The 14,340-nt window shown below is 34.8% G+C and overlaps 2 protein-coding genes across 2 annotated transcripts in view; one reads left to right on the top strand and one right to left on the bottom strand.

Moving 5' to 3' along the window:
* The first annotated feature begins 2,538 nt into the window (after positions 1-2,538).
* LOC144444263 (arylsulfatase B-like) lies at positions 2,539-11,002 on the top strand. Its single transcript, XM_078133676.1, has 7 exons — positions 2,539-2,784; positions 5,506-5,689; positions 6,415-6,587; positions 7,368-7,578; positions 7,890-8,136; positions 8,753-8,919; positions 10,725-11,002. The coding sequence occupies exons 1-7, from the start codon at positions 2,539-2,541 to the stop codon at positions 11,000-11,002; spliced, it is 1,506 nt and encodes a 501-aa protein (XP_077989802.1).
* Positions 11,003-12,954: 1,952 nt separating this feature from the next.
* The window catches only part of LOC144444262 (putative inorganic phosphate cotransporter), a 7,613-nt gene continuing 6,227 nt past the window's right edge, over positions 12,955-14,340 (bottom strand). The window contains exons 6-7 of the mRNA XM_078133674.1: positions 14,054-14,298; positions 12,955-13,137 (exon numbers count right to left, since the gene is read on the bottom strand). Coding sequence (XP_077989800.1) covers positions 12,955-13,137; positions 14,054-14,298 — 428 coding nt within the window. The remainder of the gene's footprint in view (positions 13,138-14,053; positions 14,299-14,340) is intronic.

Here is a 14,340-nt window from a genome sequence, read left to right as displayed (position 1 = left end):
AGGATCACTTTGATCTCGTTGTATTTTAGTTTTGCTTTGACTAGCGTGTCAGTGCCAGATTTAATTCTTTCACAGTTTTTGTGATAATGCCTGTTTCAGATTTTTTTATATGATGAGAGCTTTCAAAGTCGAGTGTAAATTGTTAATAACTTTAAATTTGATGAAACTATCAATCAAGTGTATTCCGCCAAATCAAGCTAACAACTTGGCTAAGGCTGTAACATTACAAGCTTGGTCAGAGATCTGAAATGATATGACAGAGTTTGTTGAACATGAACTCCATTTTCAAATATGTTCGGCAGGCGTGAAATGACCCACTGTTTACCATGGATTAATTCAAAATATACTTCAGTTGATTTGTAAAGAACTAAGTGTGATTACACCAGGATCTACAAAAACATTTACATTTGAAATACCTATTAGTACAGTAGATACAACAAAATGTTGTGATCGTCTCCGTCTCCACTGTAAATATTCCACACGTTCCAATATTCAAGCAGTGCTTCTAGCTTGGCGACCTGGTCACATTTTGTCATGATTTCGCAGACTGCATCTGGTTAAAAATTATTTTTTTTAGTATTTACATAATTCAAACATTCTATCTATTTTCTTGCAATATCTAGCCAGCCGCACAATATGCGTGTATGCAAGAAGCAGGTGCAGATTGGATGGACAGCTATACTGCTGTGGGACTGCCGATTGTTAGTGCCATTTCATGTTTATTCCTCTGTTTAGTTACTTTATTTCAGTTTTGGAAGAGGGGATTAATGATAGGCTACTAGTGAGAGTTATAATTATAATATCAAGATTTGACCAGGGCCAAGGTTCTGTGACCCGGGTCGGAACTTATTCCGTCTCAGATCAAGTTTCTGTTTTCGATGTATACTTTTCCTTGATCATTGCACTATGAACATCTTGTGCATAACCAGTAATAGAGTTATATTGTATAGATTTATTGGACTAGCCAGGAAAAAATATTCGTGACGGTGATTTCCGATGCGAGTCTCAAACGAAAAAGCTGGTCTCATGTGAAATAATACGGTGTTTAAAGAATAAATGCCAAAAGTTATGTTAATTCCAATAACTGTGTTAAAAGAAAATTGTTGTATGGATAATTGTATGCAAATGAGGTAATTAATATGCAAATTATAAGATTTAAAGATGTCAAACAATGTTATCTCAGTCATAATTTAATCTAATTTAATTATTTCAATGTGTTAAGAATGTTGGATGACATAAACTGTTTCAAATTTGAATTGTCATCCCCAACCCACCCATCATATTATTGATATTTTTTTAGTATGTGTTATGTAACTTTAAATGAATATTACTGCTAGAAAGCTACCAAACACAGATGTCCACCACGCATTTTTGAAATCTACAGAAAAGTAACGTTTCATTTGGTGCCTCATTTTGGTACCAATTGGCTAAAAATCGGGGTCTGGCTCATGGACTTGGTAGTTGGGACATTTGCTCAGCTGATTAGAGCACTTGAGTCTGACACGTGTTAATTCTGTTTCCTCGTTTATAACATTTCCTCATTCGATTTATCTTATATTGATTAATCAAATAACACTAAGTAAATCAAGGCATGAATTTATGGATCAGCTAGTGTTTACCTACTAGTGAAGCTCATTTAGTCACTAAGATTGATGCATTCTCTAGACAATAGGAGTATTGGTTCGCTACTTTAGTCAACAAAGACTATAACGTTACAAGCAGCGTTCAGTTTGTAGGTGTTTGTAGGAGTTTGTCATTTCCTCTGACTGTGGGGTAAAGATAAGGGAAATTCAAGGACACCATCAGCTTGACACAAATAATCTGGCAATCCTATATCTTAAAAGATCTATCTCTTCAACTGTTCCTTTCCAGAAGTATCGCAAATTATAACGAAAACATGTTATCTATTCGACATTATAAACATTAACGGTGTATTGTATCATGCTTAACAGTATAGTGAGTAACATCTGGCCAAATTGTTGTTAAAACATTCAAATACGTTTGTAATAGACAACATTATACATTGCACCGTATTATTCAATTTTAATAATACATAAAAGCCATAGCAGTCTTCGAAATGTTATTGACGTATGAGATGTGATTTCATGTGTAATAACAACGTGACACCGGTAATCTGAAAATATCACATCTTGAAAAACCCTTAACGGACATTTCCAGTCGTGAATCCTCACAAAATAATAATACATGTCCATAGTGATTTACGATGCTGGTGTAGCACATGTTGAAAATAAGCTATTCTTTGTTTAGTTTGAATGAATAGTCGGTATTAGATAAAAAGTCCCACAAAGTTTGTAACTTTACTCTTTTACCAAAGGTTATTTGGCATCGATCGGTCGACATTCTAATAGAACACGCATGATCATGCTCACATTCCAACGAATCTACGTCTGTCGGTAAATAGACTGAAATCATAGCAACTACTGAAACCGCACTCCCGGCCCAATTTATCAATCCATCATTCAATGTGATACATTTGATCACATTTAGTCGCATCAATAAGTCAAGCAAAGTCCAGTCATGGATGCTGGATTTCGTGTATGTTTAGTTCTTGCTATCATTTCGACATCGTTATGCAAGAAACCACCTCACATAATATTCATTGTTGGTGACGACGTTGGATGGAATGATGTTGGATATCACAATCCAATATTCAAAACACCGAATATTGATTTATTAGCAAACAGTGGTGTGAAACTTAACAACTACTATGTCGGCGAAAAATGTGCACCATCAAGAAACATGCTCATGACTGGGAGATATACTGTGAGTAGAAAGGTTTTCTTTGGCACAAGATATTGTTTTAAATAATAAACTACTGGGCTTTCCAAAATTCTCACTTTCGATTAAATCAAACACCGCTTTTGTATTTTGTGCCATTTTAATATCATTCTTTAGAAATTTCATGAGTTAATTCATAATACATTTTGTACAGTTAACGCCAACAGACAGTTATAGGAAATTGTTGCTCATCATTGTGATTTCTCTATCATCAGAATTCTCATCAAACTATTGAAGTGTTTTCAAAACGCTATAACAAATTTAAGAATATAACAGCTATATATTCAAAGACACACCTCATGCTATTTTATGCAATGGATTCAGAAGTTGATACAATTTTAGAGCGCAATTCCACATTAGGATGATATTTATCGGGGGATAACAAAAATATACACTCAACTTCGTCTCATGGAATTTCTGCCATCCTGCCACGAATTACATACTCCATTCCGTTGGTATGATTGTGATGTCATCCAAATGCGTTGCCAAGAGGTGATATTCTGACCTACCTCAGAATAAAGTACCATGCAAAACACCGTTAACATTGTAGAATTTCAATTCGTCGAAATCGGTCGCCTCCCGCTGAATATGAAGTTCACTTTATAAACCACTCTGCAATTTGTGGCTTTAACATTTTGCCTGGCGTAATAAATTCCAAACATCTGTAAACTTTTGACTTTGCGGATGAGACACAAACATAGGAACTAATACGCCAATGTCGATTCGATTGTGTACAAGGAGGTAATTTTGTTCTTCCAAAATGAAAAACTAATGTATATCTAGTTATGGGCTCGTTGGTGAAAATGTAAAAATAAATCATAAAGTCATTCACGGTTTCTTTTTCTTTTTGTAAAAGATACATAAAATTAATATTCATAGAATGTTTACTAAGGTGAAAGCAAGAACTGATTAGGTTATTGTAATCATCATATGAATAGTAATAAGGAATTTGCATTAATTTCATGTTTTTGTAAACATAATAATGTTAACAAAGACGTACTTGTCAATTAATGCTTGTGTCTTTTAACACGCACAAGGAATTTGCATAATTAATAATTTTGAGAACTTAAGCTATATCTTAAGAATGTGTACTCATATTCCACATAAGTTGGTACGTACGTCAATCATAATAAATCATTCATATCCCAAAAAGCTTTTTGACGTAGATTTTAGTTTCACGAGTCATTGTATGCTTCAATAAGTAGGTATAAATTGGTACATACATCAACAATAATGCAGCACACATATCCCACAAAGGATGCTCTCGTAGCTATTACTTTAAATTCCTCATTTGCATAATTCATTATTTTCAGTAATTCAGATATATTCAAATCATTGATGACATGAAAGCGCAAGTGTTTGAAATAGTTTGTTGACATATTGTTTAATTGCATTCAGTCGATCATTCGCATATGTTTTTATTATTTCCCTTATTAATTGGGTTATATCTTAAGAATGCACGCTTCAAATTCTACATAATTCAGTACATACATTGGTGATAACAAAGCACAAATGTTGGCACAGATTTCTGATGTAGTTTTTAATTTTGATAGGCAATGTCTGAAAGTATGCAATCTTCAAATTTCATATAGTTTGGTGTAATTGAATTTCCAATTAAAGGGTATATATCATCGATGATAGCTATATAAATCAGAAGTTTGCAGTTCAATAATCAATGTGCGTTGGAAAATAAATCTAAACACATTTAGTTTACATCTGATGTATATTGTACCATATCGTCTATACAGCAACATATACGTTTACCAACAAGTGTTGCAATATTGCTTAGGGTGTACGTAATTATAAACATTTTAAACCATTAAAATATTCTTTAATTACTCTTATTTAAGTAAATAGTTAATTAACATTGTCATAGAATATTTGCCTAAACAGGATCAGTTCTAGTCGTTACTCTACAGAATATAAAATTAAAAAAGTTCGTTTGAACTGAGCCTGTCGCTTTTGTGAAAACGATGACGCAAATATATATATATAACTATTTGAAAGTAGTTGTTGTTTCTGGATTAAGAGCTTTTCTGAAATTATATGGGACATGTGTTGTGAAGTTTATACATGTCATGGAAATTAAAGACCATTTTATTACACATGCACCGCTATAAAAATATTATGGCGGCAATTAAAGATGTACCAGGTGATGTCAAGAGCGAAAACGCGCAATAAAATGTAACTTATTGATGCAATAAATGTCACTTTACAAGTGGTGGAAAGTAGAATGCTCCACTGATAACTGCTCGCTGTCGAGCATAGCTTCTCTGTACACAGTAATAACAGGCGCTTGGAATTATTCGGCGAACTTCAACAGAACCCGGTTCTGTATGACAGAAATTTGCCAAGGTACAAATCCAATGGTTTAAACGGCTCGTGAGATAAAACAGTTAACCAAATAAGCTGTTCAGCCTTGATATAAGCCATGGTACAAGTAAATTACTTTCTAAAGTATGGATCCAGTTGAGATATTTTGAACTCCTCGTTTACACTAGCAAAGCATTTCCCAATCTGTTTAAATGTGAATAAAACCTCAACCCACTATTATGGTCTGATATATAAACAAGTATTCCAATAGATTGCACAGAATCGTGTGGTATATCGAGTTTTAAAATGTTTACACTGCCATAGACAAGAAAGCTTATGTTACGAAGTATGCAAGATTTGTGAATAGGACATTTCTGCATCCATTGCTTACAGATCCACACAGGCATAACGGCTAATAGATTTGATACAAACCCCCGTTCTCTACCCTTGGATGAAGTAACTATAGGACAAAAACTCAAAGAAAGTGGATACTCCACCCATATTGTAGGGAAATGGCACTGCGGATTCTACAAAGAACAATGTCTACCCTACAACAGAGGATTCGATACATTCTTTGGTAAGTTTTCCAGGCAGTTTCACCACCTTCTCAACGTTTATTTGTTAATTTTTTTCGCATTATAAATTTTTCAATAACCGGAATCACTTCAATATTTGTTTAATCTAGCGATTCCAATGATAATTTTCTGTATGGTTTGATTATGCATTTTCAATTGCCTCCGCTCTGGCACTCGCTAGCAATTGGACAAGACGTTGGTTTTTTCCAGCATTGGTTTACATACGCATGAGTGTCAACGAATGCGTATACAGCGCCAACTGGTCAAATCTAAAGGGTATACATAGGAGTGTTTATCGCTATTACATACTGGTATTTGCACTCTCACACTCTCACGATATCATAGACATAGTTCACATTCAGAGCAACTTGGGGCATGCCAACTGTATCACATTACCATTTCAGTGCAGTTATTTTGATATCTAGACAAATTAGACCTCCTGATTTGCAACAGCAATGTGATGCTATAATGTAACATTTAAAAAGATAAATAATAAATATTGCTAAAATGATTAATAATTTACAAAGTAATGAATACAAAGTCATATATGAATATTTACACAGTAATTATTAATGTAGTAAATAGAGAAAGTCACAAATTGTAAAAGAATACCTGAATGCTATTTTTATGCTGCTGTATTGACACTATACAAGAAATCAATGTTGTGCAAGTCGAATGCAATGACGATAAAATATCAAAATATGACATTTTCCTTTTCTACTATTAGGTTATCTAGGATCAATGACAGACTACTATACACATACAAATCGTCACTATGGAAATGTTTACGACCTGCGAAATATGACTAAAAACGAAGGACCAAGATATAATGGTTACTATGCAACTCATTTATTCACCAGGGAGGCCGAACGGTTGATAGAACAGCATGATCCCGACACGGTAAACATTAGTCAGATAAACATATCAATATTCATGTGATAGTGAAATTTAGCTAGAGCGATGTATACCTTTATCAGGAATTAACAGTTATGCTGGCTGAATTGTGCCTCACCTGTGTACATAACCCTTGTTGATTTACGTCATGATTATACGAGGTAATAATTAACAGTTGTGAGTTACCTTGGCTAAACAGCGTACAATACATTTTTGCCAGTGAAATTCATGTAGATTTATTTTCATAATTAGAACTTTCTTAATCCCAGCATTATCTCAATAACAATTAAACCGGTTCAAATAATTTGCATTTGGTACACATTTTGTATGTGGTTGTATGTAGACCAGAACATTTTTTAATGGTACCTGTAAAATCTAATGGCACTCATTTACATATTATCTATGAAATTTGCTTTTTTTCTTATTTGTCGATTAAGAATTAACTTGTTGAATTGTTGAAGCCATGCAGAAACCGTGATCTACTTAGAAACCAATTTTACTAATCAGTGTACGCAACAAATCCAATCACAATAAGTTTCATTTTTTTAATGGATACAGCTAAGTCAGGTATCCTGCTTAATTTGTGTAAATATATATGTAAAGCTATGGGGATGACAACTTCCAAAGAAAATACTATGTAATATATGTTTCACACTGTTGCTATTTATACGACATACATGTGTTTTCACTATATTTTGCAAATGTTGTCTATGAGCCGGTGGCCTAGAAAAGCAATAAACATTATTAATTTAACTTTTAATATTTTCATTTGTCGTTAATATGCAGCCGCTGTTTCTGTACTTAGCATATAGTTCCAACCATGGGCCACTAGAAGTTCCTGCTAGTTACAAAGAGCCATTTGGAAATGTTATAAATGACAAAGACAGATTAACATATGCAGCCATGGCGTCCTGTCTTGATGAAGGTGTAGGAAGTGTGCTTAGTAAATTAAAGTCAAAGGGGCTGTATGAAAATAGTGTTATTGTTTTTACATCAGGTAGGTCGATCACATGCGGTGCAAATTTCATTCAGAAAAAAAATGATCTTATTCAAACTTATGAAATAATTATACTAAGTGTAATGTACTATACAGATGCATAATAGACTAAATGTAAGTAATCAACTCAAGCATGATGTCAAGGTTTACCCTTATATCTTGCCTAAATACATATCATATCACACACTCCCTACCTACCTACTACCTTCCTATACATAATACAAATTCCCACTCTAAAAAGTTTCAATTTCAAAGGTTACAAATTCATAGCGTGCATACTGTGTTAAATTGTGTTCATTTTCGATTTGCAGACAATGGTGGCTCTCCTTCTTGTGGTGGCAACAACTGGCCCTTGAAAGGTTCTAAACATACGTTATGGGAAGGAGGGATCCATGTACCTGCTTTCGTGAGCAGCCCTTTACTCAAAAAAGAAGTTAGAGGTACACAGTGCAAGGAACTATTCCATATAACCGATTGGTTTCCAACGTTAGTTCATTTAGCAAAGGGTAACTTGCATGACGTCAAGTTGGATGGGTTCAATCAATGGAAAACAATCAGGTATGCCTATATAAGTCTATAAGTCAAATGAATGATAAGTTCATGTATTGCTATGTACATGTTTCATGTTTCCTATTGTCCTGTATAATCCTTTTCAATTCGATATCAAAGAATGCAACTATATTGATAACTTCGGACTACAATTGAAACAGATACGCAATGCAACGATTTCCATCGTACTTAGGATTGCCCCCATTTTAGCAGTCTAAAATGGGGTCCAAATACGCAATTTTCGATTTTGTTTGGTCTAGATCCTCGACTAGTTCGATATTGCATGGAATTTCCCTCAGAATTTCCTCCAGCTAATTCGTTGGTTGACATTTTCATATTGGTGATTATAAATGTTGGTCTAGGGTCTTCTAAAGTAAAATGAGGTATTGTTTTTTGGTCAAAATGGGTCTAAAATGTGGTCTAGGGTAGATAACATTGGCCACACACTCGTAACAGACCTGACCAGTGGTACCCCCCCCCCCCACGTCCAGCTGCTGAGAGACTGTCACAAATAAGCTCACTCTAAATGCTACATAAGTCTTGACTTGAAATTGTAAATACTGGTTTGAGGGCAGATAGCAGTTGGCATTTGGTAATATTAATATACACACTGCTTCTATTACAGTGAAGGTGTTGAAACTGACAGACAGGAAGCACTGATAAACATCGACCAACGCAATGTCATGCCACTTCAGAGCAGAGATGAAACTGTGAGACTGTACTCAAAAAATAAGTATTTCAATATTGGAATGTATGCCGCAATTAGATCTGACAAATGGAAACTACTGACAGGTATTTGTACATGCTTTAATAAAGATCTTTCATTATGTGAAGTTGCAATAAGATATTCTTAGCATCCCACCATTCAAATATAGCCATGACCCATATTTACTCGGCTCATGATCGTTCAATGAAACTTTTCGACATTTTGTGACTTGCTTGAATATGGAGATTAGTTTTCTAAAACTCGACATAACACATGGAAAACTAAGATTTCGTGTGATGAGCAGTTATATATGTTTCAAAGAACGTCATATTTGCGGTAAATGGAATTTACAATAGACCATCCCTATAAAAAATGAAATTTAAATGGCATATTATGTTGTGACTTATCATATCGACAAGCAACCCCAAGAGATTAAGGTTTGTTATTCTTGTTTAGATTGGCTACATATTACCTCATCTCACTCACAGCATATATTGATGATCAAATTATGATAAAGATTTGAAAAATAAATGAACTACTTTTGACAATTATCAAGTTTTGTTTTAGGGCTTTCTTGAGTGAATTTACAGCACTGGTCATGGAGTCGGGGCCGGAGGTTAGGGTGGAGGAATAGTGCCCAAACTCCAGTTGGGGTGTGCAGCCAAAGTTCAAAACACCTACCCATGTTTAGTTCAAATTAGACCCACTGCTAGGAAATCGTCCGGGTTATGCTGATACTGGGACTGTATTTACCGGTATAGTCTGTGATGTCCATTGTAACACAAATTATTTAATACTAGATAGCTGTTTCCATGGAAACGTAAATTAAGCTTAGAAATGTCGTGTTTTGGCAAAATGTATGTTTATAATACTAGAAAATTAGTACGGCCTGTTTGCTTAGAATCCACCCTACCCGTTGTAGTTTGTTATGCTGAGTTCAAAAAAGGTAATTATGATTCAAACATCGGTTGCCATGCTAACCAAAATTACCATAATATGTCGACTTTTGCAAACATTACCTATAAACCATGGAAATAACATAATCACTTCTTTGCTTAAGCCATTTATGCGTGATGTATGTGATGTCCATTGTAACACAAATAATTTAAAACTTGATAGCTGTTTGCCATGGTAATCAAAATCATCATTTTATTTGGCATTTTGTGAAATAACACAGGAAATAATGAAATGTAGGAAAATATGTCCTTGCTCATAGTATTTGAGAGTCGGTGACATCGATTGTAACACATGTGGAACAAATAAAACATGAGAGCTTTTTCTAAGGAAATATAATGTTTTATAAGAAAGCCTAGATAGATATGTATGACAGTGGCACCTCAACTTTTAAGAGTCTTGTTTAATAGAAGTGTATGCTGTTGACAAAATGACAAAACAATAGAAAACACTGCCATCAAATCAAATTACTGAGATAAATGACGTAACTTAGTACATTATAATGTCAGCTAAAAGAATGATGATATGTGAACTTATGGTTCAAGTCATTATTTGACAATGGCCTGTATAAAACTTGGCTTCACCAGTGAAAAGTTATAACTGAGAATACTGTAACGTTTATATTTTGAACTTCATAAGTGTTGTATACCAAACTAATTACAAAGAATTGTTCTTCAATAATTTTGATTATGATACTAAGTTCAAAATTGTTGACGCCATGACAGGTAGGGGGTCTGTGAAAACTTGATTGCTCAAAACAATTTCTCCCCCTCCTGTAAATGAACATCAACATGCTGATATCAATTCATAAAGGATTTAGCTGTAATAAACATTTCACACGCACTTTAGGTTTTATTGTGTCTACAGTAATCCTTGCATAAAGCACTTATGAGCGATTGGACAGATGCATCGGTGATTTTAATTTCCTTTCTTTTAGGCGATGTAGGTGACGCTGGTGAAGCAATTTGGACACCACCACCGGAAATGAAGCCAAACGTCAAACCAACCGTTGCTACTTATAGTGCTGTGAACCTATATGATATAGAGACAGATCCAGAAGAGAGAGACAACCTTGCTACTACGCATCGAGAGAAAGTTGAGGAGTTACTAAAACGACTCGGCGAATTATTTGAAGGCGGTGTTGCACCCAATGAAAGAACGGAACCACAGCTTGATTACAATATCATGGGCGATCTACTCGGCCCATGGGTGTAAAAGAAACCAACCTCGGTTCTACAGATACAATAAGTAGCCCGTTTTACTTGGTTTAATGTTTTAGCATATTATCAATTTCATGTATCTGAGTACTCTAAATGTAGTTTTCATGGCTGTTAACATTTGAAACCTTTCCTTGAAAGTTGAATTGGCACAATGACATATCTTCTAATGACTACAAATGTAAGAGATGTTACCAAATGAGTGTGTATCAGTAAAACCCATGATATTTTTATTTATGGTTATGATTCACAGCAGAGGGCTTCGTAGAATCCTTAAAGATCATTGTAAATGCTGATTCATATATGAAGGTATTGATTTACAAACAATTCTTATTTGTCAATGTGCATTTGTCACAGGTGTCTATATATTTAGCTTTCCTATCATCTATCCAATACGGCTATTGAAAGTGGGGCGCATCAAAGTATACGTGCTTATCATAACATATTTGGCATTCATGGACAAGTCAACAACAAAGTTTAAGGTATTATACAGTAAGGAGACAACGAATATATATAATATTTTCTTGTGGATACTTACTAAATAAAATGTCTTGCTTATCTGGACATCTATTCAATATGAACACATTAACATCTTTTATGATTTTGGACGCATTGCTTGTTCGTCCAAGAAGTACGAGCTAAAACTATGAACAGAGTAAGTCTTTTGGCTACAATAAGTGAAGTCTGGTATCCATTTACACTGTAAAATCTTTCGAACAGTAGTATTTCTCTCCTCTTGATACCGTAAATAGCGCCATAATGTGTAAAAGGGGGACATTTTACGCAAGACATAACAATAAATGGGTATAAAGGAATTCACAATTTTGTTCTTGATTTATTTTGTCTGTGTTAATAGTTTTATACACGAAATACAAGGAGCACATTAACAACCATGACATTGCTAATTATTTTGCCAGGAAGGGGAAAATAAACCAGACGTCCTGTAGCAACTCCTGTGTATGAAATTTAACATTTTCACGTAAAATCATCAGTTCGGTCATTTACGTTTTGTGTCATTGTACTCTTTTTTAGCCATTCGGCAGACTGTTATCGATAAAGGCTGCCATCGTGAATACGTAAGCCACAAGGAGGCTCTTTAATAAGTCAACTGAATTCCGGAGAATGCTTTGTTACAAGTAGTTATTTATTCAAGTAAATACAAACTAGTCTAATACAATTCTCAAATTGATAAAATCAAGCCTTTTTTTTACATTTAAGCTTACGTCAAATAGCAAGCACTATCCCATTTCAATCTTTACAATTAAGCAATGATATAAGCAATGAAGTGGCCAAAGGTACTTTACTTTCCAGACATTGTGATTAGTTTTCGTACTTTAGCTGATATATTTTGACAAATATTTATTAGTTGATAGAATGCAAGGCTAGTATTTCTCTCTCCATCATTTGACATGACAACACAAGGTCGTTTTTAAATATTCCTATTTTGCATATATTACAAAAGTACTAAAACACTATTTCAGATGATAGTGTTACTACCTCCTCCCAACCCCACCGTTCACCCCATGTGAATGGTTAAAATGAAGATTGTAAATATGGGGGGTTTGTGTCGACCTATACATCCTAGAAATGAGATTACTTTAAATGACAAGAAAGAACTCTTTAACAAGACATTGACTGATATTGTCGTCAACGAAATGTTACGTTTATTCGACCAGGCGCAAATCGAACAGAAAAATACTTAAAGTAGACCCAGGTCATTCTACATCATGACAATCCACATTGGTTCGGCTATGCTCGAAATATGATTCACAATATTCAAAATCGGATTATTTTCCCAATTTTTACATGATGTGAAATGTATTTCTATTACATTTCTATCACAATGCATAAAGCTTTAGTTCATTTTCAAATAGCTCTCACATTTTCATTTGCATTTGTGACGATCACTTGGCAAATGGTGAATCAGTGGACATTTAATGTATTTCAGACTTATTTTGAGTCATTCCTGGTAGCATTTGGTATTTCATCATAGTCTTTAATCTTCCTTTTATCTTTGTCTTCACTTCCCCACGCCTGTTCGTCTGCAGTCCCACACACCAAAAAGGTGATCATTCCAAATATATATACTCCCGCTGATATGCAGAAGACGATTAACCATGCAGTATGCTTCTCCTGCAAGGTATAAGAACAATGCAAGGTATAAAAAATTACACACACACACAAACAAGCACACAAACAAACAAACAAACAAACAAACAAACAAACAAACAAACAAACACACACACACACACAAACACACAAACAAACACACATTATATATTATATACTTAATCCAAGGTATAAGGTGATCATCGATCTGGTGATCATCAATCGTCTAATGATCGTAGAAGAAGCGTGGATCTCGGATTACCGCCTTATAACATCCTAATTATGCCCTGCATTAAATTAATAATACTCTGCTACTGACGGCTTTTTTTAACTGACTGGAAGGGTCGTGTTTCGGAGTTGGACATGTGTTTTCTCAAACTGACACCCCTCCCAGTTCTGATGACACACAGACACACACACACAGACACACCGACTTCATCACTATATTAAAGCCTTCCTTCAGGAAGGTAACATGACACCCCCCCCCTCTCTCTCTCTCTCTCTCTCTCTCTCTCTCTCTCTCTCTCTCTCTCTCTCTCTCTCTCTCTCTCTCTCTCTCTCTCTCTCTCTCTCTCTCTCTCTCTCTCTCTCTCTCTCTCTCTCTCTCTCTCTCTCTCTCTCTCGCAGACAAACCCATGTAAAAACACGCCCAGTCATTTAAAAATGCCCGGCCCTTATATAATATCGCATTCAGCACTATCCATTCCAGTGGGAAACTTGAGTACATACGAATTACACTGTCTAACCTTCTTTAACGTGTTAATGTTATTACAAATTGCAATGTCACTTTAGGTACCATGGACATAGAAATTATATGTAAACACTTGTTTGCCTATATATATTACACATGTTGATGACATCACAACTTGGACATAAAAAGTAATTTCGTCTTTCTCCTCTATGAAATATGTTATTGTATATAAATCTTGAAGTTACAAACCTTCGCTTCTAAAAGTTCACCCATAACAATAGGTCCAATAAATCCAGCAGAACAGGCCAAGGTACTAGAGTATCCATAAATGACACCAGAATATTTTGGTGCAATATCCAAAGAATTGGTATGATATCCAGACAAACAGAAACCAATACAGCTCATAGAGAGTGAGATCAATGCCATGGTCAAAATTCTGTTCCAATATCCAGCATACCCAGCAGGTACGAGAAACACAGCTGCACCAACAAAACCTTTTTGAGATCAAGATTAGTATGATAAGCAGATATAATTTG

The sequence above is a fragment of the Glandiceps talaboti genome, chromosome 13, assembly GCF_964340395.1.
Source record: "Glandiceps talaboti chromosome 13, keGlaTala1.1, whole genome shotgun sequence".
Taxonomy (NCBI): domain Eukaryota; kingdom Metazoa; phylum Hemichordata; class Enteropneusta; family Spengelidae; genus Glandiceps; species Glandiceps talaboti.
The sequence above is the reverse complement of the archived record's forward strand: the minus strand, read 5'-3'. Positions and strand labels throughout refer to the sequence as shown.